Source organism: Physeter macrocephalus, chromosome 20, assembly GCF_002837175.3.
Source record: "Physeter macrocephalus isolate SW-GA chromosome 20, ASM283717v5, whole genome shotgun sequence".
Taxonomy (NCBI): domain Eukaryota; kingdom Metazoa; phylum Chordata; class Mammalia; order Artiodactyla; family Physeteridae; genus Physeter; species Physeter macrocephalus.
This window is the reverse complement of record NC_041233.1, coordinates 22,253,078-22,280,614: the sequence shown is the minus strand read 5'-3', so window position 1 is coordinate 22,280,614 and position 27,537 is coordinate 22,253,078. Positions and strand designations below refer to the sequence as shown.

At 49.8% G+C, this 27,537-nt stretch overlaps 1 protein-coding gene across 1 annotated transcript in view; it reads left to right on the top strand.

Moving 5' to 3' along the window:
- Nucleotides 1-27,537, top strand: part of LOC102985865 (neuropeptide FF receptor 1) — an 81,491-nt gene that overhangs the window by 17,844 nt on the left and 36,110 nt on the right. The window contains 2 exon segments of the mRNA XM_028481977.2: nt 10,944-11,093; nt 20,577-20,744. Coding sequence (XP_028337778.1) covers nt 10,944-11,093; nt 20,577-20,744 — 318 coding nt within the window.

Below are 27,537 nucleotides of genomic sequence, written 5' to 3'. Positions count from 1 at the left end.
CGCGGCATATGGGATCCTCCCGGACCGGGGCACGAACCCGTGTCCCCTGCATTGGCAGGCGGACTCTCAACCACTGCGCCACCAGGGAAGCCCAGGGGAGTCCATTCTTGAATGGAGAGAGATATTCAGGTGATGGGTATGGAAGGGTGGGGCAGGGTGGCCCACTTCTTCCTCAGTGAAGAAGCGGCCATGGTCATTGTCAAGGTGGATTTCAGGCTTGTTAAGCTGGTGTCTTTTAGGTAACAGTAAAACCATAGTAGAGTAATCACATCTTTGCCACAGACAGCAGGGTTCTTGCCATGAGTTCAAACCCTAAACAGATATTAGCTCATTCTTTTCTTCATTCCCCAAAAGGGCATTTGAACCCCCATTTTATAGAGGGGGATCCCAAAACAAAGCTTCCCAGGGGTGAGGGGTATGGTTACGTTCAGAAGTGTTTGCCCAGCTCTGTGCTGGGCCTGAGGGGTAGCCAGCAGGAGGGCACATGCTCCTCCAGTCAGGTTCATTGCTCACGGATCCTGTAGGCAAGTCTGCGGGTATTTACCAGTTGGGGGAAGATGGTCCAGCACAAGCATGAAGGCAGGTGTCCTGAGGTTGAAGGTGAGGTGGTTGGGACACCCTTCCTGGGGGAGGTGGGCTGGGCTGGCAGGAGGAGCTCTAGGGGCAGAGCGGAGAGGGAAGGGCATTCTAGACTGTGGGAATGGCATGCGCCAAGTCTGGGTGATGAGTGAGCTCGAGGACTGGCAGGTGGGTGGCTGCGGTGAGGTGTGCAGCCGGCGGCCAGGCCCTGCTGTTTGGCTGGGTCAGATGCTGAGCCCACGGCGCTGCTTGGAGGCGTTTGCTGCCGCTTCCTGGATCCATTCAGTTGTTCAGCTGTGACCTCAGGAAGCCCACTTACTCCTCTGAGAAAGCATGCCTTACAGGACAGGATTCCTTATTATTTCAAGCCTGAGTGATTGAGGAGGAGAAGAGGCATTTTAAAAATCCAGTCAGTAACTGCAGCTCTTTCGTGCCCGGGCGCTGCCTTTGTTCGCTAAGTACAGTCTCCCCAGCTGTCAGCTGCAGCCCGCTTGCCCTCTGCCCTGCTCAGAAGCCGGCTCCAGGCTAACTGAGTCGTCTGACATCTCGTCACCCTGGAGAAGCCCACATGCACACGTGGGCTTCTGCTATGGCAAGAGTACTGTCAGGTCTCCTCTGCCCACCAAGTTAGACAGGGGAAGTATATTCTGGGACATGCCTTGGCTCCTCCTGTGGGCCAGGCATTGTGCCGGGCACCGGGGGTGTTGGGGAGGATGAGAGGTGAAAGGACACTGTCCCTGCCTGCAAGGAACAAGTGTTTGCCTCCCTTTAACCATGTGCATGTGATGTTCACGGTTTTGGCCATGTCAGAGGGCCAGATGTTCTCCCAGTCACAGGTGGAGTAACGTGATTGACTCTCAAGTCAGGCTACCCTGGTTTGAAGCCTGGCTCAGCCACTCATTAGCTGTGTGACCTTGGGCAAGTTACTTGATCCAATCTTTTAACTTCTCTGTGATTCAGTTTCCTCCTTTGTTAAATGGGGGTAAGTGTAGAACTGACCTTACAGAGTGGTTTTGAGGAGCAAATGAGATTGTAGGTCTGAGGCCCTGAGCAGTTTTGGACCCGCAGCTGGTGTCAGTGAATGGTGGCTGCGGTCATATGTCACAGACAGAAAAACTTACAGTGGTAAGTTCTGGCTGGGGCAGGGTCTGAGCTGGGCTGTTCCAGACTCTCTGAAGGGAGCATCTAAAACCATGGGGATTGAGGTTTCTGAGATGTTTGGCCTGGAGTAAAGCTTGTCATGTCCTTCATCCTCATATATGTAAAGCATTGTCACTTGGGAGCAGATATCTATGTGTGATCCAAGAGGGCAGAAAGATCACTAGGTAGTGGCAGGGTAGCAGTTATCATATGGTTCATGGAAGAACTCTCTAACAGTTCAAACCATTCTGTGGAGGGGCGGGGAGCTCCCCATCATCAGAGGTGTTCAAGAAGAACTCTGTGCCCTCCAGTGGAGACACTGAGAGAGTTTCAGGTCTGAGATTGGAGGCTGCATTACTCAGTATTTCCCAAGTTTGCTTATGGGTAAGAATCACCTGGGAATACTTGTTAAAAAAACACAAATTCCCTGGCGCCATTCCAGACCCACTGAGGCAGAATCTCAGGAGTAGGGGCCTAGGACCCACCTCTCCAGATGCTTCTTCCTGGGAAATTTGGAAAACATGGGCTAAATGGCCTTCAGCCTCCTTCTAATCCTGAAAAAAAGAGTCCACGAAAAAAGACGTTTGTGAAAAGAGATATTTTGTGAAAACAAGACATTCTGGGTGGGACCGGGTCACACTGGTGGCAGATTTCCTCCTGCAGCCTGGGGAGTCTTGCATCTTGGTCAGGCCAGAGAGCCCACGTACCCGCCAGCCTGAGTCCCCGACACTTTCTCCTCGGTTCCTGTGGCTTGGTTACCAGGGGCTCCATGATCCTCTGCGCTCCCTCCACAGGGCCCTGTCACCAGGCCCACCTCTCAGCAGGAACTGAGCAGGGGTCAGGTTCTGTTTCTAAGGAACAACACAAGCTTGACTCAGCCCTCCTGACTTCCCGCAGAACGTTCTGTTTACTGCTTGGATTTTGCTTTTTCTGCCCTGGTTTTGCCCACCAGTTACTTTTCATTAGGCATTCGTTAGAATTTACGAGACAACCTTTAATGAAGGACCCATGCATTTTGAATTAAAGAGCTTCTTTATTAACATGAAGTACTATTCTAATTAGAGGCTTGGGGACATGCAGTTTGGCCTTCTTGTGATAATAATTATGATTATGAGGATAATTATGCCTTGTGTTTATTACAGTGCCTTCCCCCCAAGGGTCTCTGTTCTCTATTATAGCTCAAGTGTCGGTGCCGGGGGCACTGAGGAAAGGCACACTTGAATCCAGCTGCCATCCAGATGTTGACAGAGGACCCTGTGTTAGTAACCCCAGCCCCTGATGGGGTCTGTGGGCGTGCATGCACCACCAAGTAGCATGAAATGATTCCTTCCTCTCTGGTGAGGCTCCAGAAAATTGCAGGAGGAGCCAAGGCTCAAAGGTGGAGCCCCAGAGGAAATGAAGGTTCTCTGGGCTTTTGCTCATGCCATGGCCCATGCCTGGGTTGCCGTCCCTCTCTCCTCTCTGATTCTAGTAACCTCTCATCCATCAGTGTGCAGCCTGAACCTAGGCGACCAATTGCCCTGAGTTGTCTGGGGCTAAGGAGGGGTCCCCCAGGATGCAGGGCTTTTGGTACTAAAATTGGGAATGTCCCAGGCAAACCAAAACAAGTTGGTCACCCTACTGGAATCTTTGCATTCCGATTCTTTGCACTCCATCATCTCCCGCAAATGACCTTGGACAACTTGCCTGTCAACACGGGCCTCATTTTCCACCTGTGAGGGTAACTCATGGTTGTTAATACATAAACAGCACCTGCTACTGTGTCTGGCACATAGTCTGTACTCGTGATGCTAGCTATGCCTGTTTTTTTTGAGTTGAATGAGAACTTTGAGATCACGCAGTCTCCGTCTGGTTCAGGAATCCTCTCAGTGGTGACCCTGCCTGATCATCCCATGACGCTGCACTTACTTCCTCACATGGAACCTTTTCCTTATGACTGCTGAACTAGCCCCCATCCTGTCAGCTCTGAGGACCCATAGAGAATGGGACTCTCGGTGACATCCCATGGCTCCTGGAGGATGACTTGCCTGTCTCCAGCCTGGGTCTTCTCTTCCCTGGGTAGGGTCCCCCTCTCCCTTAGTGGGACCTGGCCCCCAGCTACATCCTGGCTGTGTCTTCTGGAAGTCGTGCTGTCTGCCCTCGTGAGCATTGGACTTAGCTCAACCCCGGGGGCTTTTCTCTACTACACACAGGCATAGTGGGTATAGAAGGTGCCCATCGTTTGAATTAGACCTGGAGAAGAAGTTCCTGAGGACAAAAGGCTCATGAAGAAGGCTGCGGGGCCTCTGTCCCCAGATCGCAGGTGCTGAACTGGAAAGGCCTACAGGAGTTTGTAGTCAAGGCCCTGGTGTCCCATTGAGCTGCTCAGCAGAGGCTCCACTTTCTCTGGCCTAGAGACAACTGGGCACGTTCTTGACTCAGTGGGGCAGGATAGCAAAATGGCTAGTACCCTTGGCTGCCTGATCAGCCTAACCTGTATCCAAATCTTACTCCCCTACATTAGCTGAATGACCTTGGGCAAGTCACTTACTTGCAATTTCCTCATGTGTACAGAGAGGATAGTTCTGACAGCCTAGCTCACATGAAATAGTGAGTGGTGCTATTTATGGTTATTATTATCCCCACCCCACCCAGGGAATGGACATGAAGTGTTTTGCTCCATCTGTACAGATGGGAAGGTGACTGGGCAAGGTCTGGGTACCTGGATCTCCATATTCTTGACCCAGGGACCGTGGAGAGCTCTGCCGGAGATCACGGGCCTGTCCTCCCGGTTGGGGTGGGAGTTCACAGGCAGTGTTAGTGGCTGGTGACATGGCCTGGATGGGGGTGTTTGTATCACATCCCAGCAGGGCACTTTGTAGGAATCCTTGGGGGCCTTTGCCATCAGAGGCAGCCAGACTGTTCTGAGCAGGAGCTCCTACCCAAACACCAGTCAAAGGATGGAGGGAACAGACGGAATCCCCAAGAACAAAAATATCATAGGGAAGCCACAGGGCGCAATGCGGAACGGTGCCTGGCACACAGTAGTTATTTGCGGAAGGTAAATGAAAGCAGCAGGTGTGGATGCATTTCAGGCCCTCAGCCCCCACCCCCCGCCAGATGCCGGGCCATATGCTTCTGTGACTGTGTCGGTGGGCAAGTGAGGCTGCAGAGGCCATGTGTTGCTTGCACTGGGGACTGGGAGAGTGGGGTGGTGTGCAGTTGGGATGGCGTGTGGGCAGCCCAGGTGGGAGGAACAAGGCTGTGGGCTGGGCGTTTCTGAGCTGATCTCCTCTGGAAGACAGCTGCTTTGAGGATCCTTGGAAATAACTTGAGTGGCGTTATGTCTCTTCGGCCTTCATCATGAGCACTTTCTGTCCCCACTTTGGGGAGCAGCGTTCATTATATGATTCTTCAGTAGTGCCTGAGTGCTGAAAATGCCAACTCATAACTTCTACTTCAGTCCAGTTCAGAGAGCTACTGTCTTTCTTTCATGGGTCTGCCTTCTCTGTTTCTCAGATTGATGAGGAGGTGGCTGGCTTCAGTTTATCCTTGAATATGCCAGGTTATTTTTTCCAAGAAAAGCTGTTTTTATGATACGTTTATTTTTCTATTTTAAAAGTAAAGTATCACCATATGTACTTAAAATATTTTTATGCAGATAAATAGTGGTACTTATTTTGTACAAAATAAACAAACAGCAGGGCTATAAATAGTAATAAATTGCTCAAATCCTTTGTAATAACCATTTAACATTCTGGTTATTTTCCTTTTGGTCTTCTTTCCCAGGCATGTATACTTTTGTACATAGTTGGAATTACTGTGTGCATATAATTTTTATATTCTGCTTAAAAAAAAACACCTGAATGCTCTAACGTGAACTATTAAACAAGAAAAACAGTGAACAGACATAGGTTCATAATATTATTTAGGGAGCTCTACCAACACCTAGGGGGGTGATGGAGTGGGTGGAATGCCAGGACTCCAAATACAAAAATAGCAAGAGACCTGAACAAGATTTTCCACCAGGGAAATAAAAATGGTTAATTAACCATAAAAGATAATCAGTCTCATGAAAGCAAGGGATACCATTTCCCCTGATCATATTAGCAAGGATTTTTTAAATGATCCTCTTACTTGTTGGCTAGAATATATAAAAATTGGTATACATATCCTGGAAAGCAGTTTGGTAACACATAGCAGTGGCTGTATATTTATTTACTAATTATATTTTCTCCCTGGTGAATATCTATCATCTGGTGGCCTTTTTAAAATTGAGTTATATTGAGCATTTAAAATAATCAGGATAACAACTTATGTATCCTATTTATAGATCCTTTTTCACAATCTGTTGCTTGCCTTATTTTCTTCTAAGCATCCAGGTGTTTCATATTTGTTTATAGTTAGGATTGTTGATCTGTTCCTTTTTGATTCTTCACGGCTCCTAGGATGAGAAAGTCTTCCTCACTTAAGAGGTTGTATAAGTCTGTTTACTTCTGATTTTTTGATTTGATTTCAAAAAATATTTAAAGTGTAATTTTATCTAGAGTTTTTTTTTGATTCTTAGGTTAATTGAGAGTCTCTTTCTCTTATTTTCCCAAAATTGTTAATTGGTTATTCTGACATCAGTTATTAATCCTTCCCTTCCCTACTTTATTTGTGAGGCCTCCATTTTAGTGTTTATTAAACTATGACATATTATTTGTGGTCTGTATTTTCTGGACTATAGATCTGTATTTTCTTTCTGTGTAGTTACTGTATTTTCTTTCTATGATCTATTTTTCCTATTACCCTCTGTTTTAATTACTGCAGACTTATAAAATTGGTTATCACTCCACCTTCTTCTCTTTTAGAGAGTCTTGCTTGCTCATTCCCTAGTTGAAATTTAAAACCATTTCATCAAGTTGAAAAAAAAGACTTTTTGGGCTTTGAGTAGGAATTGCATTAAACAATCTGTAAATTAACTTCTTTATAAAATCACCGTTATTTCAATATTTTAACTTGTTGTCAACGAATGCTATATATTTCCATGTACAAACCCATTTTTATTTGTTTATTATTTATTTATTTATTACTTATTTTTTTGGCTGCATTGTGTCTTCGTTGCTGCGCTCAGGCTTTCTCTAGTTGCAGTGTGTGGGAGCTACTCTTTGTTGCGGTGCACGGGCTCTAGGTGCACTGGCTTCCGTAGTTGCAGCATGTGGGCTCAGTAGTTGTGGCTCGCAGGCTCTAGAGCACAGGCTGAGTAGTTGTGGCGCAACGGGCTTAGTTGCTCCGTGGCATGTGGGATCTTCCCAGACCAGGGATCAAATCTATGTCCCCTGCATTGGCAGGCGGAGTCTCAACCACTGAGCCACCAGGGAAGTCCTCCCATTTGTAAAAATATCTTTGTGAACCTTTCTACTTTTCTTTTTTTTTTAATCTTTTTAAAAAATAGATCTTTATTGGAGTATAATTGATTCACAATACCATGTTAGTTTTCGTTGCACAACAAAGTGAATCAACCATATGCATACACATGTCCCCATATCCCCTCCCTCTTGAGCCTCCCTCCCATCCTCCCTATCCCACCCCTCTAGGTCATTGCAAAGCACCGGGCCGATCTCCCTGTGCTATGCTGCTGCTTCCCACCAGCCAACTATTTTACATTCTGTAGTGTATGTGTGTCAATGCTACTCTCACTTCGCCTCAGCTTCGCCCTCCCGCCCCATGTCATCAAGTCCATTCTCTATGTCTACCTCTTTATTCCTGCCCTGCAACTAGGTTCATCAGTACCGTTTTTTTCTTTTTTTAGATTCCATATATATGCGTTAGCATACGGTATTTGTTTTTCTCTTTCTGACTTACTTCACTCTGTATGACAGACTGTAGGTCCATCCACCTCACTACCTATTAGAGAAATGCAAATCAAAACTACAATGAGGTATCACCTGGCACCGGTCAGAATGGCCATTATCAAAAAAACTAGAAACAATAATTGCTGGAGAGGGTGTGGAGAAAAGGGAACCCTCCTACATTGTTGGTGGGAATGTAAATTGATACAACCACTATGGAGAACAGTATGGAGGTTCCTTAAAAAACTAAAAATAGAACTACTTTTCTTAATATTGGTCAGATATATTTTCTATTATGATTATCTATATTTTATATTGCTGTTTGGAATAGGATCCTAGAAACTATATTTATTGCTGGCATATAGGCAGTTCAATATTATTGAATTTTGCATTTTTAATTAGCCACTTTGCTGAGATCTTTTTAATTTGTGTACTTTGTCAGATGACTGCTTTGTTGAGGTTATGCAGTCATCTCACATGCACATAATAATCATTTTGTCTGTTTCTAATGTTTATGCTTTCTATTTCTTTGGCCAGAACTTCTAAGACCATATTCAGGGATACCGATGATGGAAGGCATCCTTATTTTGCTCTTTGTTTTAAACGGAAAGCTTCTGACATTTTCCTTGTGTTGTTCCTAGCAGGTCTGAGATCTGTTGCTTTTAGCCAAAGGGGCTGTTGTGATTCACAACCACAAGACTCCTTTCTAGACCTTTGCGCATCTGGCACAAAGCACTAGGGGGCTCATTGTTTGGAAGTGTTTGCTCTTTCAAGAATCCTCAGCATGGGGCTTCCCTGGTGGCGCAGTGGTTGAGAGTCCACCTGCCGATGCAGGGGACGCGGGTTCGTGCCCCGGTCCGGGAAGATCCCACATGCCGCGGAGCGGCTAGGCCCGTGAGCCATGGCCGCTGAGCCTGCGTGTCCGGAGCCTGTGCTCCGCAACGGAAGAGGCCACAACAGTGAGAGGCCCGCGTACTGCAAAAAAAAAAAAAAAAAAAAAAGAATCCTCAGCTTGCCCCAAACTTCGAGCCTACAGAGCTGGTCTAGTTCCAGCCCTTGATCTCTTATTACTGAAAGTCTGACCTCTGGGCATTCGTTCTTCCCGGCAGGACCTTGCACTCTCTTCTGCAAACCCCACTTGCTGATATAAGAGCAGGTACCTGACATTGGACTGGTACGCAGGGCTGGGGTCACCTAACATAGCCCTGGACCAGAGCAAACAGTAAAGACACTTCTTTTCTTTTTTTTTCTGCCACGCCACGTGGCTTGTGGGATCTTAGTTCCCCGACCAGGGGTCGAACTCAGGCCCCCTGCAGTGGAAGCTTGGTGTCCTAACCATTGGGCCAACAGGGAATTCCCTAAAGACACTTCTTAACAGGATGTCCTACCCCTATGGTTCCTCAGTCTTTTGGACTTTTGCCCTTACCCCCACTTATCCCCTTTTTTTCCTTAAACCAGCTTAATGAGGTCACCAGTAACCCTGCCCTGCCCTCCAAGCCTGGTGGACCTCTGCTGACACTGTGCTCTGGGGGTCTTCCCAGTCCAGTGGGAAAGCAGACACAAAAGGAGGTTAATACAATACAGCATGAAGAGGTCTCATTTACACGATATGAGGCTCAGAGGCTGGAGCTTAGGGCCGTCAGGGAAGGCTTCGTGGAGGAGATGACATTTGAGCTAGTATTAGAGCCAGAGTAGAAATTCTGTGAGGCAGATAAGGGAGAAGGGCTTCAATTTTGATTATTTCTATAGACTTTGCATTATTGTTGCTGTTCAGAATAGTTTCTTTAAAAACTGTATTTTATTGCTGGCATATAGGAATATTATTGAATTTTGTATGTTAATATTGGAACAATCTTCAAAGGCTTAGAGGTGCCTGGGGAAGCCCGGCCTCTTTGGAGAAAAGACAAGAGTTTGTTGAGAGGTGGGGCAGTGCTGTCTGAGTTGGTGAGTGCTGCTGAACGGGGTTGTGGGGGCAATCACCAGTAATGGGGGTGATCCAGGAAGATTTCCAGAAGAGGTGGGATGGGAACTGGCCTTGAAGCATGGAGATGATTTGGATAGGGTGGGAAGGGGAGAGCAAAGTGGAAGGTGAGTAGGGAAACAGCATTTGTATTTAGCATTCCCACTACTTATCTGCCAGGCACTTGCTTAGTACATTGAGTACTTTTTATTATATTTACTTTCCTGACAGCCTTGCTAGGTAGACAACGATACCCCCATTTTACAGATGAGAAAACTGAGGCTCAGGAAACTTAAGTGACTTAGATGAGCTGGACAGCCTAATTTCTGAGCCTCCATGCTTTCAGTGTCTCTCTGCTGCCATATATATGAAACAGGTTTATTGAGATATAATTCACATACCATACAGTTTAGGGTGTACAGTTCAGTGGTTTGAGTATATTCACAGAGCTGTGCAACTATTACCACATCCAATTTTAGAACATTTGTATTACTCCAACAAAGAAGCCCCTCACCCCTTAGTTGCCATCCCTCAATACCCCCAGCCCTAGGTAACCACTAATCTACTTCCTGTCTCTGTACATTTGCCTGTTCTAGACATTTCATATAAATGGCCTCATACAATATATTGTCCTTGGTGACTGGTTTCTTTCATTTACCATAATGTTTTCAAGGCCTGTCTATGTTGTAGTATATATTGATACTTCATTTCTTTTTATTGCCAAGCAATATTCCTTTTTATGGATATACACATTTTGCTTATCCATTCGTCTATGGGTGGACACATGGGTTGTTTCCACTTTTTGGCTATTATGAATAATGCTGCTGTGAACATTCATGTGTACTGTTTTGTGTGGACACATGGTTTCATTTTTCCCAGGTATATACCCAGGAGTGGAATTGCTGGGTCATACAGTAACTAGGTTTAACCATTCGAGGAACTGCCAGACTGTTCTCCACAGAGGCTTCCCTGATACCTCTTAGACAGACCTGTCTTCAGAGTGACAGGATGGGGAAGAAGGTCAAACCACAAAGTCTGTGTGAATTGCCTGTTTTCAAAGAAGTAGACTATTATAAAGTACTCTTAAGACCCTGGCTTCGCCATTGACTCTGATGATCCTGGAGGGACTTGTGGATCCTTCAGGGCCCCAAGCACATGGCTGTGAGTGCTGATCATCAGAGCTCTGTCTTCTGCATTCCAGCTAGCAGGCTGTGCTGTTAGAGAAGGTGCTAGAGTAAGCTGTTAGGTTCAGTGTGTGAGACTGGGACAAGTGTGATGAATGGTGATGAAGGCTTTTGGAGGAGGGACGGCAGGGTCTTGAGCCTGGCACAGGGGAGACAGGTAGGAGATGAAGGAGTCCGGGAGGAGAGACAGGGTCGGGTCTGTGGGGTTTGGGGCAAGTCCATGGGCAGCTGTGGCTGCTAACTCTGGTCTTTGTCCTTTGGCTGCAGACCTGGCCGAGTGCAAGCTGGCTTCCTTCCCCATCGGCATCTACAAGGTCCTGCGAAATGTCACAGACCAGATCCACCTCATCACGCTGGCCAACAACGAGCTCAAGTCCCTCACCAGCAAGTTCATGACCACGTTCTGTCAGCTCCAAGGTAGGCCCTGGTCAGCTGAGGCCAGGAGGGCATGCTGACCCTCATCCTTCAGGCTCCGACCCTGTCTGGGGAATGTCACCAGGGCTAGTCCCCAGTCAGCAAGTCTCAGGAAATCATTCCCAAGGGGAGGCTCTAAGGGTGGACCTGTGTCCTCTGGAAATCTCTAAGTGCCACTTCTGCCTCTAGGTGGCTGTGAATCAGATTGACTCATGGTCAAGGGTGTGGGTCCCGGAGTGATTCTCTTGTTTTGAACAGACCAGTAGAGTGTTTGGGGTCCTGCAGCTCAGGAGTAGTTATTTTTCGGTAGACTTGAACGAGCCCCCTTCTGACCGCCGGTGCCCCAACCCCCCTGCAATCTAGCATTGTTCTCCCATGTTGCTTTCTCAGTTCAGGAGTGACAGACGCCAGGGCTGTTGTTTTCTGTGCTGTGCACACGTACAGCAAGCAGACACGGGTGCTCGGCAGGGAGGTGGGCAGGAGGCTGGCAGGTGGGCATTGTACATTCATCTGAAATGGCTCCTCCAGGTGGACAAGGAGGGGGCAGTGCCCGCTCTCCACTCTCCAGGTAGCCCCTGCATCCTTCTGCAAGAGTCTACGGCCACTCAGTGACCCGTGGGATGGAGTGGCAGCCTGGGCGCTTGGTGTGTGTTCGTAAAATGGTGATGTGGGAGAAATTGGGGGGCACAGGGGGCACAAGAGAAGTGATTCCTGCCTTCTGGGATTCTCTCTCTGATAGGGGCATGAAAGGAGTCTAAGAGCCTGTTTAGAGAAACCAATACATAAAATGCTGATGGAACCTGAGGGACTTGAGAGGAGCATATTTCATGCAGCTTCCTACAGGAGGTGCGAGCCCTGGGCGGAGTCAGGAGGGGAGCGGGGAGGTGTGAATTGGCAGACCCAGTGTGGGGACAGGAAGCGGCTTGGACAGTGGCTCGGGAGGGAGCTACAGGCAGGACCTAGACTGGGCGCAAACACAAGGGCAAGCAGGAGGGATTGGTCTGTGTTGTCGTTTCTGACCGAAGCTCACAAAGCTCGTTGCGTTTGTGCCTAAAAAGCTAAAGTGCTTATGTTGGGGGTGGAGGGGATCCCAGGGCAAGACGTGTTACCCCAAGGGCACCTGTGGGTGTTTTGACCAGGCCCACTTTTCCCGTCCTTCTTTTTCTGGTGGCTGCTTCTTTACACAGGTGAGACGGGTCCTCCCAGCTGCCGGGGCCCTTGGACCAACAGCTCTCAGCCTGGCTGAAATTAGAATTAACTGAGGAGTTTTTCTACAAACATCATTGCCTTGGCTCTACCCCAAGACCAGTTGAATCAGAATGTCTGTGTGTGGGCCTGGGCCTAGGCATCTGTTAACATCAATATCAGTCATTCTAAAGTGCCGGCAGCCAAGATTGAGACCATGGTTCAGGGGTTATAAACACCAATGCCTAAGAGACTAGTATGTAGGTAATGAGGGACTCAGATTTGGCGTGGGACAAGAGGGAGTAGTGGGGACTGTGGCCACCTGGTACATGCCTTACTCAGCTTCTGCCAGACATGCCACGGGATAGTTCTGATAGTTTTATTCAGTTGAAGCTGGAAAGGTGGATATTTATGTGAATTTTATCCATTTTTACTTAATTTTTATTTTAACCTGGAAGCCAATAGAACACATTTTGCAAGCTACACTTAGCCTGTGGGCCACCAGTTGGGAGAATCTCCCATAAAATATTAGAGGTGTCACTGCCATCTCACCTCACGGGTGGAGAAGGAAGGTCAGGGCGAGAAGGCACTCGTCCGGGCTGTCAGAGCCGTACACCCAGGTCACCCACCCTGCAGCCAGGGCTGCCTTTCCAGGCCACCTGCGTGAGCTCAAGGGCCTGGAGAGGACTTGACATGGCAGTGCCTTGTGGGATGAGCAAGTAGGCCGTCTCCAGGGACACAGCAGCGAGTGTGGGAGAAACACACTTAGGGCCCCTGGATTCGTGACGCATCATGATACCCTTCCATCAGAAGTCTGTTGAAGAATGCCGTTTGAACCTCCTCCTGTGCTCTGGTGGCTCCTGGCTCCCCCCACGCCACTTCCGATTACAAAGGCAAGGCTGCCATGTGCCCAGTAATTGGATTTCACAGAGACAGCCGTGGACGAGGGTTGGTAACCAGGCAGGGAGGGGCTGGAGCTGAGAGACCCACCTGGCTCTGGACCCCAGCCTTTGTTGTGGTTTCTCTTTCAAGTAAAAAAACCCTCTCCTTTTATGTGTGAAGAGGAGACTTGAATAGGCTGTGCTGGGCTCCGCACTGCCTGCTAGTGTTCTCTCCTGGATTCTTTTTTTTTTAACATCTTTATTGGAGTATAACTGTTTTACAATGGTGTGTTAGTTTCTGCGTTACAACAAAGTGAATCAGTTATACATATACATATGTTCCCATATCTCTTCCCTCTTGCATCTCCCTCCCTCCCACCCTCCCTATCCCACCCTTCTAGGTGGTCACAAAGCACAGAGGTGATCTCCCTGTGCTATGTGGCAGCTTCCCACTAGCTATCTAATTTATATTTGGTAGTGTATATATGTCCATGCCACTCTCTCACTTCGTCCCAGCTTACCCTTCCCCCTGCCCATATCCTCAAGTCCATGCTCTAGTAGGTCTGTCTCCTGGATTCTTGACAGAGCGGGTGTGCTGCCTTGGTGCTGGGGAGAGAGCCACCTGCTTGCTCCCTGCCTGCCAAGTTGTCTCCTGTGGGTGTCCTGGGGACTTTCTGCTGCTGGGGTCACGGCTGCCTCAGAGTTGGGTGGTCTTTAAGTGATTACATCCCCCTGATATCCTTCAAGCGTCTTATGGTGGGAGAAATGGAATCTGTCCAAAGGGCACATCGGTTCTGCGGAGAGTGGATCCTGAGGTCTGGCTGTGGCTCCTCTGGCCCCTCTCCTCCTGTGTTCCCATCTCCCCACTTCCTCCAGATGCAAGTCATTCAGCTGTTCTTATTGAGTGTGTCCTGGGCCTGCCAGGCCAGAGTTGTGTAAGACACACCTGCAGAAATAGACAAAGACCACCCAAATGAGAACCAGCGGAGGCTGTTCATTCAGAGTTTGCTCCAGCCAGGGAATCAGCCACTGTCACTTGAATTTGGCAGAGACTCAAAGGCAGGCAGAGGAATGGGAAAGCTTCTTAGTGGATGAACGGGAGAAGGCTTCAGGTGGGCTGATGGCAGGCTATTGGCCTGGGGAAGCTGGAGGCGGGCGGGCCAGCCAGCAGCAGGGCGTCCTATGGGATTGGTTAGGATACACATCTGGCCGTCTCTGGTTGGTCCTGAGTGGGATGTTGGGACAAAAAACTGTCAGTTAGTAATCAAGTCCCAGCCATTTGGGGCCAGCTGTTACAGGGAGGTATTCTTTGGCTTCCTGGATTGTCAACGGAGATAGTAGTCTGACTTCCTACAAGCCTGACTTACAGAAGACTAGCTTCCTGGGCTGGCTGCTTTACTAATGGTTTGGTTTCTTGGGCAGGATGCTTCAGGTTATGAGTCCCAGTTCTATTTTTATACTTGGTCTGCCCACTGTCTGTGTGTATATTCAGTCTCTCACAGCCTGCCTTTCAACTCAATTCATTAGTTCCTCCTGAGCATCTGTTTAGGGCCGGTGTGAGCATGAACAGGAAATAACATGAAAGCCCAAATTCTCTGGGCACTTAGCCCCCGCCAGCTCCACACTGAGGGTTTTACACACATCATCTCATCTAATCCTCATAGCACCGACGTTTGGGAAAGATAAGGAAACCAAGACCTAGACCTGGTCCTTGAGGAGCCCACAGTCTCTCAGGGAGGCAGGTGTAGGAGCAGACAACCACTTTATAATGTGAGGGCACATTTACTCAAAGTCTGGTGACTCTGTGAGATCAGTCCTCTTATTATCTTTGTTTTACATGAGGAAACTGCGGCACAGAGAGCTGAAGTAACTTGCCGGAGGTCACACAGTGAGAGAGGATAGGGTCAGGACTGTGGGTCCAGATCCAGAGCTCCTTTATAAACTACTAATGGGAGTAAAGTGTATGCACAGTTTTGCAACTTGCCCCTTTTACTTAGCAATATATTTTAGGAACTGGTTCACGTTGGTAGAGTGAGAGCCACCTATCCTTTTCATGGGGGCAGAATGGCTAGCACTTCATTTTAGTCTGTCCCAGACTCCTCGGTTAGAAGAGTTTTCTCACCCCTTCCCTTTGTCCACCCAAGGAGTGGATGTGGCTTTCGGAAACTTCACTTCTTTCCCCTCTGTTCCCTGCGGGCAGCAACTGTCTCTATGTGAAGAGTCTGCAGTGCTGAGTATGGGCCACTTGAAGGACAATTATTGTTCCACCTGACCCACTGACTCTGCCCTGCAGGAGGGCCCTTGCAGGTGGGAAAGTAATTGCTCATTGATGCAGTGTCGCAGCCAAGGTGCTGATTGACCCTCAGTGGGTAGGTATTTTTGGAGTTGGCACATTCATTTACCACCAGGCTGCGTACTTACTGCAGGCCAGCCTCATCTGTCCCTTAATGTAATCAGCTGGCCTTGTCTCTCTGCTGGGGTCAGTGTGAGGCCTCTGAGTCAGCCCTGACAATTGTCCAAGATAAGGATGATGAGGAAGTAATAAGGGGAACTTGGGGAAGGAGAGATCCATTTAGCAGACTCCAGAAACCACAGTTCAGAAGGGATAATAAATAAGGGGATGTCATGCCTGGCTGCTTTCAGGCTGGGGACAGTCTTGGGAGTGGGATGGAGTAAGGTCTTCTCCCAGAGACCCTGTGCATCCTGGGAGCCTAGGTTGTTTGACTCTGAACCTTGGTGTAAGAGAGCAGGAAGAAACATCTGGAGCTCCCCTAATACAGCCACACACACACACCCCTCTGCCCTGCGACAAGAGGGCAGCGAGACCCTGGGCATAATTGTGAAAGTCTGATTGACTTTCCTGCAAGCCATGTGTCCCAGCTGCATCTACCTTCTCTTATTTTATCTTTTCATTCCTGCCTTTAATGATAGCTTTCAGGTTTTTTTTCCACAAAAAGCTCCATAATCCAGTAATTAAGTCTGATGGATCTTGTACCCCTCTAACAGAAACAGTGCTTTTACTTTTCAAAGATTATCCTTTTCATGTTCAAGCACAGGGCTGAGCGTGTAGTAGGTGCTTAATAAATATCTGTATTGTGCAGCACGTCCTGCTTTTCACACACTCTCAACTCATTCTCACAGCCCTGCTGTAAATGGGCAGGGAGGACCTTCTCATGCAGGCTGTCCAGGGAGAGGATGGGCCCAAGGACACGTAATGAGTTAGATCAGAACCAGGTCCTCCTGGTTTTTCCCGCATCATTCATTCACCACTAAATAAGCAGGGATTTGCTGAGTATCTACTCTGAGGACAGGTGCTGCAGGGATTAGAGGTGCAAAACCGGAAAAAGCAGGTGGCCGGAATGGCCCACTTCTCTTGGGGAGGTTGGCTGGGGTTCACATCCTGGTTTGGGGGTTGGGAGAGGAAGGTCAGATTAACTGGGGGAGAGGTTGGGGTTTGTGTGACCTTAGGCAAGTTATTTCATCTCTCTGTAAATTGGAGGTAATGGGTTATAGTAAAATTAAAATGATGATTGCATGTAAACTCCAGAGAACAAGTACCTGCAGCAGAGTGCTGTTCATTAGATGTTAGCCATTATTATTCGGTTTTGGTCTAAGCCCCAGGCCCAGCATGGCTGGGTATCCGGCACAAGAGCTCTTTCCTGGAAACTCTCCCCCACCCAATCCCAGCACTTCAATACTTTTTTTTTTTTTTTTTGCGGTATGCGGGCCTCACTGTTGTGGCCTCTCCCATTGTGGAGCACAGGCTCCGGACGCGCAGGCTCAGCGGCCATGGCTCACGGGCCCAGCCGCTCTGCGGCATGTGGGATCTTCCCAGACCGGGGCATGAACCCGTGTCCCCCGCATCGGCAGGCGGACTCTCAACCACTGCGCCACCAGGGAAGCCCACTTCAATACTTTCTTAATGCAGCAGGAGCCTGACTAACTGGAGTGGGTTGACACTGCCTTTCCAAAGCAGATCTGGGCTCCCTTTGAAGCTCAGTAATGGAAAGCTCTCCCTTCCTTCCCAATTTCAGCACAGCCCCTCTGATTACCCTAATGCAGTCAAGGAGCTGAACACCAAGGGTGCAAGCCCTGCCTGCCCAGCCATGACTCCCTCTGCGCCTTTTGCTTTTCAGCAGTGCTTCTGAGCTGGGGGAGAGGCCGCCTTTCAGGCAGATTCAGCTCCTCCTCCTTGCAGCTGAGCATCTCCTTAGAGCCTGTGCTGAAGAAGGGCTGGGCTTTAGAGAGCAGCCTTCCCTGGGGCACGAGATGCTGGGCAGGGGCATGATTTTGTATCCAGGAGTCTCAAGCTTGAGAGTAGTGATCTCCAGAGAAGGATACACAAAGCAATGACTTGGAAAGCTGCCTCAGCTTTACTGAGTAAAAAAAGCAGTTCTCAAAAGAGTATATAGTCTATGATTCCATTTGTTTTTTAAAAACAATATCCATCCATCCATCCATAAGCATGTACATAGAAAAATATAGAAGAATGAATACCAAACAACAATGGTTCTGGTGGGGGGAAACACACAGGATTTTCATTTTCCTTTGTTCCATATTTTTGTGATGTCTCTGTTTTTACAGTGAGCATGCATTGCTTTTATAAGTAGAAAATGCATTTAAAGTGAAACAAACTGCATCAGTCAGGATAGGCCAGTTTTACGTCAGGAACAAATAATTTCAAATCTCAGTGGCTTCAAACAACAAAATCTTGTATTTACAGTTGGGATAGTGTTGGGTTTCTGTTATGGTTATTGGCACTGTTCATGTGCCTGAGGGCTAGGCGACCTGCTGCTTTCAATGGTGATGGAGGACTGGACCTGAATTTTCTCAAGAAGATAACTCAGCACAAACAAGGCTCAGGAGGGCTTTGCACAGAGTGGGGAAAATATTAAATCAGTGAAAACAAAAATCTCCCTTGGTGACAACAAATTTCAGCAAGAGCATCTAATTTTAAGCAGCACATCTTTCTGAAGCTTCTCCAAGACAAACCAGCTGCAAACATGGTCCATGGTAGCTAGATGAGCAGCCTTGTGTGTGTCAGGGTGTGGAGAATCAGTAAGTGGCATGGATAAAATTGCGGACCCGGGAGCCACACTGGCCTGAGGTCAGAACCTGGCTCTGCCATTTCTAATGTCCTGATCTGTAAAACGGGATCCATTCTACGCAACTTCAGTGGGTCATCATAAGGATTAAGTTGAGGTAAAACATGGTAAACACTGAAAAGAGGGCACTAGCGTGTGGTGAGTGCTCAAGACGGTTCGCTCTCTCTGTCACACTGTAGCAGGTCTCCCGTGTAGTCGTGTCCAGACCCTGCCTGCTCCCCCCACCCCGAGAACACTGACCTGAGGAATCCAGACAGAGCTTGTCAGGAGGATCCGTTGTACTTTTGGGATGGACCACCTAGTGAGCAAATAGTCTGTAATTTGATAGGAGTGAAAGTTGCTGTTTTCCAGAATGGGGTCCAACCAGATGGAATCAAGCTGGAAAGTCATGAGGGGCAAAAGAGCTCCGGAAGAAGAGTCTGTTGTTCAGAGTGGTTCTTGAGCAAATACTTCTGGAGCAGGAATGCCTTGTTTGGCTTGGACTTTTAATTAACCTCACTGGGCGAGGGAGCAGTCTTGGCTTTCTGACACCTGGGGTGTCAGAAGGTAGTGAGTTGACACTGGTTTGTAAAGCTTGGAAGAGTAAGTCTCCCATGGGTCCGTCAGGCTCTGAGCCTGGGCAGAAAGGGTCCCTGCCCTCCTGCTTCTCCCTCAGCCCTGAGAGGAGTGGATGTGATCATACAAAAACCTCGGGATAATGTTCATTGTAGCCGCACACAAGGGCAGGAGATTTGCAGAGCCTTTGAGTCATGAATGCAGCAAGACAGAGACGTATAGGAAAGCTATTGAACAGCAGGGAAAGAGACCTGGGAGGCCACACTGAGCTTTCATTAAAATGATAGCAGTTAGATGAAAAGCTTTTCAGTTTTCCAACTGTGGAGATGCCCCCCGGCTAATTCCAGGCATATCTCCCCAGCAGGATGTGCAGACTGGGCTTCACATGGAAGTGTTTTCAGCCTCCCCCAGAGACTCCGCTTCCTGAAGGTTCCACCCAGCCCTGCCCTATTGTTGGTGTCTAGATGGACCCCTCCCCACCCCCACTTTCCTGAGGAAATGGGACTGTCATTCCATTCCCCACTTCCCTCCCTTGTCTGTGAATCTCAGGGAACATGGGGAACTGCTAGGTGCGTGTGACCTGGGGCAGATTACTTGACCTCTGTGAGCCTCAGCGCTCTCATCCATAAATTGGGAGAGAAATTTGTTGGGAGGATTATATGAGATTTCATGAACGACTAATACATTGCCTGGGACATAGCATCACTCGTTAAATATTCACACCTGCCTCTCCTGTTGCCTCTATCACCAGCCCCTTTGTCCCATGTTTTGTGACCAGCATCGAGTCATCCAGGTCATCCAGTCCTGGCTTCCCTGCCACCTGGTGGTGTGATCTTGGGCAAATTGCTTAACCTCTCTGAGCCACCATTTCTGGTTCTGTCAAATGGAGCAGAATACGATAAATCTTGCCAAGCTGTTCTGAGGATCAGATGAGACACTTAGCATCAGCTCCTGGCAGTGTGTGGGACTCAGAGTAGGCCCCCCCAAAAAGAAAAAGAGAGCTCTTGTTACTACTTCTTTATGGGATGCAGAACCGTGCAGGAGTCCAGCAAGATGATGTTGTATGACTTCTCCTGTGATGTGTCTCTTTGCTCGAGATCATCCCAGAGGACGTTCCAGGGCAGCCAGGGCACAGACCCAGGTGTGAGTGCTGGACCTGCAGGAGCAGAGAGCTGCAGGGGCCTGATCACAAAGGGCCTAGATTGCCTAGGGAGGAGGCCTTGGGGAGCCACTGAAGGTTTGTGAGCTCAGGGCTGCGCTCATGAGTTTAAATAGGTCCCACTGTGCAGCGTTGATTGGAGAGGGACTGGAGGCAGGAAGCCAGGGAGGAGGCTGCCAGAGTGGTCCAGGTCAGAGGAACCGCTCCTGTCCTAAGGATGTGTTTGGGGGGAACAAAATTGAGGGGCAAACCTGATTGAGGTGCAGTAAGGAAAGCCTCTCTGGTCATTCTGGATGCCTCAGTTCAAGGATGTGATGGTCCCTGAACCAGCCTTAGGAATGACCCCAGATGTGCCACCCTGAGCAGGGGTGAGAGACCTCTGCTTGGCAGAGCCTTCCATTCCAAAGCCAACAGCAGGGAGCCCAGCTGGAATGATGGGTGGCAGTGGTAGGGGTTACCCCTCCTTTTGCATTAATATGGAGTTCGCCCCTTGGGGGGCTTCCTTCCTTGCCGCCTTGCTGGCCCAGGAGGCCAGCAGTCACTGTGGTCTCTGGGTTGCTCCCCTTCCCCCACCTCCTTACTCTTCCTCCCCACCTGGCAGAGCTCCACCTGGAAGGGAACTTCCTGCACGGCCTCCCCAACGAGGTCAGCACCCTACAGCACCTCAAGGCCATCGACCTGTCCCGGAACCAGTTCCACGACTTCCCTGAGCAGCTCACCACCCTGCCTGCGCTGGAGACCATCAATCTGGAGGAGAACGAGATCGTGGGTGAGTGGACCCAGCCCACCAGGCCCCTCACCTCCCTCTGTCTGCAGAGCCTCCCCTGAGCTCCCTTTCCCGAGTGAGGTTCACAGGGCCTCACAGGGCGCAAGGCAAGGGCCTCTGGACTCAGAGTTTCATAGACAAGAGCGCAAGGTTGGGCTTTCTGGTCTGAGATTCCCGAGTACAGGGCACTGGGCCTAGGAACGTAACCATTACGAGGCCCTGCCACCTGCCAGGAGCCAGGTCAGACACTTGCTTTCACCTGGCAGGTAGAAGGTCTTGGCTTTCCCCACAGCGAGCCCTGAACTGGCTGGGCCACATTGGGCCACAGGCGCTCCCTCTCGCGTCTCCATCTGCTGGCCTCAGGTGCCTCTGCGACCCTTCAGCTGGGACCCTCTATGCATTGACTCCTGACACAGTCCCCGGCTCTCCCTCCCTGGCGTCACAGTGAGCTCTTTGCCATTATTAAGCAGGAGCCACTAGGCAGAGGTGTTCAGAACAGTGTCTCTGTGCCTTCCAGTACAGATACGCTCCCCCCAGGGAACCAGAGGGTCTTCCCGTCTGGGTTGGAGATGTGCTTCCTGCAAACAGCAGATCCCAGCAAGCTGGGTTCCTCCGAGGTGGAGGAGGGGTCCCTCTCTTCCTTTTGTAGCAGTTACTTACCTGCCGGTCTCATCAGGACCTGAGCACCTCTCCAGCTGCTGTCTAACCTCCCCAGAGAGAGCCCGGCACTCACAGGGTCCTTTTGCGCTCCTCCTCCTCGGCCCCTCCTGCAGCTGCCTCGGTGGGCTCTGGAAGCCCACCTCCAGCCCCAGTTCGTCCTCTCTCACGTTGCCTCTAATGCTGATGGTTAATAGTAACCCCCTTCAGTCACGCTTTTATTTTCGTAAGCTCTTTCACAGCCATTATGCCATTGATTAAAAGGAAGAGGTCTCTAGTGGTTTGGAGCTGCTCGGTGAAGAGCAGCCTGCCTTGTGCGCCGGTGAGCGTCCCTTCTCTCTGGGATGCTGCCTGCAGGACCCTGGCCCTGGCTGAGTGGGAGGTGGGACCAGCTAAGCTCTGAACTTCTGGGTCCATCCTTTGAGAGATGAGTAAACTGAGGCTCAGAGAGGTTATGAGAGAGCATCGGGTGGCACAGTGAGACCACAGAAGTGCCAGGATAAGAATACATGATTCTAAAACTCAGCCCTGTGCCTGGAGTAGGATTCCCTTGCCTGGCCTCTGGGAAGGCCCTGGGGGTGGGCTCTGGGTCAGTCTTGCTTCCCAAGACCAGGATCACTGAGTGGCTGGCCCGTGCGTTGGGCCCCCTGGTCACTTGGGCCCTTGTTCTGTCTTTAAGCGGAAGGAGCATGCCCAGAAGTGCCTTTTCACTGCACAGTTCTTCCTCCTGTGCTGTCCTGACCACGCGGGGTCTCGCCCTGAGCTCTTCATTCTCAGCCAGGCTCTCCTTGCTGGGCCCTTCCTCCTCCTCCTCTTGTTCTTTGAGGCCATTCCTGATGCCTCCACCTCCTCCTGCTGCTTACCTAAATGGGGCAGTAACCAAGCAGGGGCTACTTCAGGCTGATACCAAGACCAGAGCTGGGTGGGTAGCTGCAGGCAGGCAAGTCAGGACAAGTATTGGCCATTGGCTTCCCCACTTCCTAACTGCAGCTTTGAAAGACTCACATCCCCTCTCTGAGCTTCAGCTCTTCTCAGCTTTCAAATGGAGTTTCTCCCCACCCTCCCCACTCCCCCACCCCAGAAGGTGGCTTCCCCGCGCCCCCAGCCGGAGAACTGGGTGAGTGGTCTATGCTGGCTGCAGTACAAGAAAAAGTGGGACGTACAGGATGGCACAGATTCCCTAATCTTTCCCCTCCCACAAGGCTGACAACATTCCTTAGCAGCAACAGCTCCCAGAGCAAAGATCAGCTGTTTTGACTTCTTCTTTTGTACACGTATCTCTCACTTTCTGCAGAGTGACAGTAATAACTCTACACATGGAAGCATCTTACAGCTTACCAAGAGTGCTTGTGTGCAGGCCCAAGGCAACAGGGTGATCATCCCATTTGATAGATGTAGAGACTGAGGCACTAAGACATTCCCCCAGCCTTCATGGTCAAGTGTCTGTTGCACACCTGGCCAGGTAAAAGAGATATCAGCCACTGGGCTGTGTGTCCCAGTCAGTTCAGTCTGTGACAGAGCCCCCTGCTGCCCAGCCTGGGCCAGGCCTGGGGGACATGGAGATGTCGGGGACTGCCCCTTCCTTCTAGTTTTCCCCAAGTGTCCAGCGGCTCCTCGAGGTGCTTGGCTGATCCCAGGTCCTGCTCCATTGCGGGATGCCTGGGTATTCTCCCCCAACCAGGTGGAAAGAGGGGCACATGGCGGCAGCTATGGTTCCCTTGCAGGAGGGTCCTCACTTTTATTTTCTACCTGTCTCCAATCCATCCTAGTTACTTGGATGGCTTTCTAACTCCCAAACCAGTGGAAGGCCAGGCCACAGCCTTCGCAGCCCAATTGGAGGGAAGAAAGCCGTAATCACAGTGAAGAAGGTGAGGGCTGAAAAGTCCTACATTATGGAAATAGCTTTGCACTCTTCACCAGTTGTAGCCGATCTCCTGCAGGAGCTCATTGGGATAATTGTAGTTGGAGCTTAGGATGCCTTAAGAATGGCTTATTTTTCCCCTTTAAAGCCCTCAGAGAGGATTGAAAAATTGAAAAATAAATAGTTTTTAAAGAAATAAATTGGAGATGCATGAGTTGCCTTAAAGCTTTAGTTCAGTAAGTAGAGAACAAGCAGCTCTGAAGCAAGCCCCCAGGTGCATCCGAAGGAGCCTCTGAAGGGGCCTCCTCAAAAGATGCCTCCAGGGGCTTCCCTGATGGCACAGTGGTTGAGAGTCCGCCTGCCGATGCAGGGGACACGGGTTCGTGCCCCTGTCCGGGAAGATCCCACATGCCGCGGAGCGGCTGGGCCCGTGAAAAAAAAAAAAAAAAAAAAAAAAAAAAGATGTCTCCAGCAAGGCCTCAGGAAGGCCTGGAAGTTGCCTAGGGCTGCAGCAGCATCTTGTATCTTAACGGTGCCGCTGCCCAGTCTTCCTCCACTCTCTGGACCATGATGCAGGGAGAGGAGAGAGGGCTCCGGTCCATGGACCGGAGAAGGCACAGGACCTTATCAGGTTATGCAGGCTGGGAGAGAGGCAGGGACACTGCCCTCTGTTATCTGGTCCAACAGCCAGTGGGCAGGGTGGGGAGGGTGCCCGTCCTTGGTGCTCACCAGTAGCTGAATGCCCTCAGGTTGAGGATCTGGGTTAGCATGTGGCGGCCTCGTTGCTGCCGCCTTGTACGGACAGTCCTCCAGTCCATGTGTGTGATGTGGCCTCCCTGTGCTCTCATCTCTGGAGCCACCCTGCTCCCTACCCCCACCCAACATGTATGTATGCGTGGTGTCCGCATACAGCGGGCGCGCAGTTGGTTGGGAGCACAGTACAGAGCAGGAATTCCAAAGGCTCCAAGGCCCTCCGAAATGACTGACACATAATAGAGCAGATTGTTTTGAGTTGCCAGCTATGACCCACTAATAAGTTGTGAAACCAGCATGTGCTGGAGTATATCACCCAAAGCATGGTACATACTGCTTTGTGACTTTTTTTTTTTTTTTTTCCGGTACGCGGGCCTCTCACTGCTGTGGCCTCTCCCGTTGTGGAGCACAGGCTCCGGACGCGCAGGCTCAGCGGCCATGGCTCACGGGCCCAGCCGCTCCACGGCATGTGGGATCTTCCCGGACCGGGGCACGAACCCGCGTCCCCTGCATCGGCAGGCGGACTCTCAACCACTGCGCCACAAGGGAAGCCCTGTGACTTTTTATTTTAGTTTTGCTATGTACCCGCACAGATATAGGTACTGGGTCATGCTGTAAAATGTATTTTTTTTTTCTTTTTTTTTTTGGCCTCGCCATGCAGCTTGTGGAATCTTAGTTCCCTGATCAGGGATCAAACCCACACCCTCGGCAGTGAAAGCATGGAGTCCTAACCACTGGACCACCAGGGAATTCCTAAAATGAATTTCTTACAGTGAGTCATGATGAAAAAATATTGAAAGCCTCTTCCATGAGTTGTCCCACAGAGATTTGGGGTCTGTGCTCAGCCAGCCAGCTCCCTGTCCTTCAGCTCTCACCCCTCAACTACGCTACACGCTTCCCTCCTCTCATCTCCACCCACGTCTCTGTCCATCGTGGTCGCCAGCACTGCATCCTCAGGGTGACTGGATGGTGCGGGTGTCGTGAGGATGGGCAGTGATGCCTCGGCTAAGGGGATAAGCTCTCCTCTCACCCGAGTGTGGAGCCAGGTAGATGACAGGTTCAATGCCGTCTGACTCTTTATCTCCACCCCATCCCACTTCAGCCACCCTGCACGGCCAAGCTCTCAGTCCAGAAGTCCTGCCTCATGTCTTACCATTTTCTCTGCCTTTGTCCTAACCCCTTGAGTCTGTAGGTCTGGGCCTGGTACAGATGAACAGGAAGTGGTGCAGGTCACAGGCCTCTCCTCCACCCCCCCAAGCTGGGCCCTGGCACACACACATAGCAAGTGCCCGCATCCAGATGGGAGGCTTCCTGGGTCCTTGGGGACAAGCCTGCCAGGCACTTCCGAGAGGGGGAAAAGGGTTTGTAGCTTAGAGTATTTATTCTGACAACAGTGACTTACAAGTTTCTGGGATATGGGATGGTTCTTATATTTTGCAAACCAGAAGGAGCCTCTGGTATATGGAAGCTTCTGAGTGTGTATAAACAAGACTGTTTGGGGAGAGAGAGTCTCTGCAGAAATAGGGGCGACAGAGATGAATGAGATGCACGTCCTGACCTGTAGGGAAAAGTCTGAGTGGGAGCGGAGAGTAAACTACAAGATAAGACATGGTCAGAAGTGCTGAGGTGCCAGGGAGAGGCTCCCAGGCAGAGGGGGCTGTCCACGTGTCCTTGTGAGGTGGGGTTCCCCAGAGAGCCCTGGAAAGGCTTTGGAGGAGGTAGAAGCATTTAGTCCATGAGTGACGACGTGGGCAGAAGATGGGTCACCCATCCTGTTAAAACCAGGGAGTCAGTTCTTTACCCCAGCAGCCATCACACAGGCCTTGAAGGTGGGTGCGGGAGCAGCGCTCACTCCTAAGAACTTAAAATTACTCGATTCTGCAGAGCAATTCAACACGTTCCTGGAACATGTGGGGTGAAGGGGAGACCAAGTACTGATATTTCGGAGACTTCATTTTGCTTAAGCAGGAGGCTATTTTGGTTAAGCTAGAATTTAACTTTCCATCACCCTCAATTCGCTGGGTTTTTTACCCTGTGCAACCACTGTTCCAGAAAGAGCGAGAGATCATAAGGAAACAAAAGCTTGTTAAGAATTTAACAAATAGAGCAATAGCACTTTTAAAAGGAAAAGTACAGATACCCCTGCTTTTCGAAAGTTTGCTTTACACCACTTCACTTTTACAAAAAGACCTGCACTGGTACCTGTTTTCGCTAATCAAGGAAATCCGAAGAGGATTTACACTTTTATGAAAAAATAGGAAAAGCTCAAATCGCATTCAGTGTTTATTTTGCAGCGAGTGTTAACAGAGGAAGTTTGTGCCCTGAGTAGAGAGAGTGGCCCTGCCAAGCTCCTTCCCCAGAACCACATCTCAGCATCAAGCCACCATGTGCTTTATCTCAGTTTATTCTGTGTGTCCATTAATAAGATGTGTCCTAAGGTAGTTGCTTCTTCACTTTATGCCATTTCTGCTTACGAAAGCTTTTATAAGAATGCTCTACTTTCAGATAGCAGGGGACATCTGTACCTGTATCACGTAGGGACGCTTTGGGCTGCATTTACTTAATTCCCTGTTCACACAGTTTCACTTCTTACTGTCAAGGCCAATAGTTCTCAGAGTGGTGGTGGGGGGGGTCCCAGGACCAGCAGCATCATCTGAGAACTTTCTAGAAATACATATTCTTGGGCTCTTCCCCAGACCTCCTCAATCAGAAACTGGGGGAGTGGGGACAGACAGCAATTTGTGCATCTTTTTTTTTTTTTTTTTTTTTTTTGGCCGTGCCACTTGGCTTATGGGATCTCAGTTCCGGACCAGGGACTGAACCCGGGCCACGGCAATGAAAGCGTCGAGTCCTAACCACTGGGCCACCAGGGAATTCCCTAGCAGTTTGTTTTAATAAGTTCCCCCCCAGGTGATGTGGATGCATGGTGAAGTTTGAGAATCCCTGTCGAGGCTCTGGCTTCTCAAAGTGTCATCCACAGACCAGCAATAGTGTGGGCATCACCTGGGAACCTGTTAGAAATTCAGAACCTCAGGCTCCACCTCCAACCTCCTGAAAATCAGAATGTGTACCTGAGCAAGACCCCCCAAGTGCTTTCTATGCACAGCAGGGCCTTAGAAGCGCAGGGCCTTTTCCTAAAGCACCAGATGCCACCTCCAGGCAGCTGACTGTGCTAATGGCCGCACCGTCCTCCCAAGCACAACTGCTCCTTAAGCCTCACAAATTCCTCAGGGTACCCAAGGTTTCCAGAAAGTACAGGACCCTTGTCCCCTGGGCTACAAGGATGGTTTGGGGGCACTGGGGAGACTTAGAGGGAGCATACCTGGCCCAAGGGTGCACCTGCACCCCTGCCACAGCCCAGTGTATCACTGGGAGCCCAGACCCTGTATCACAGCAACGTTTTCCTTCTCCGGGCAGGTGGGGGAGGGGCAGATCCCTCCAGGGAGCCGCAGCTTCACTCTGGTCTCCATCAATAGAAGAGATTCTCCAGGATATCCTCCCTTAGCGTGGGGCACAAATGCCCAC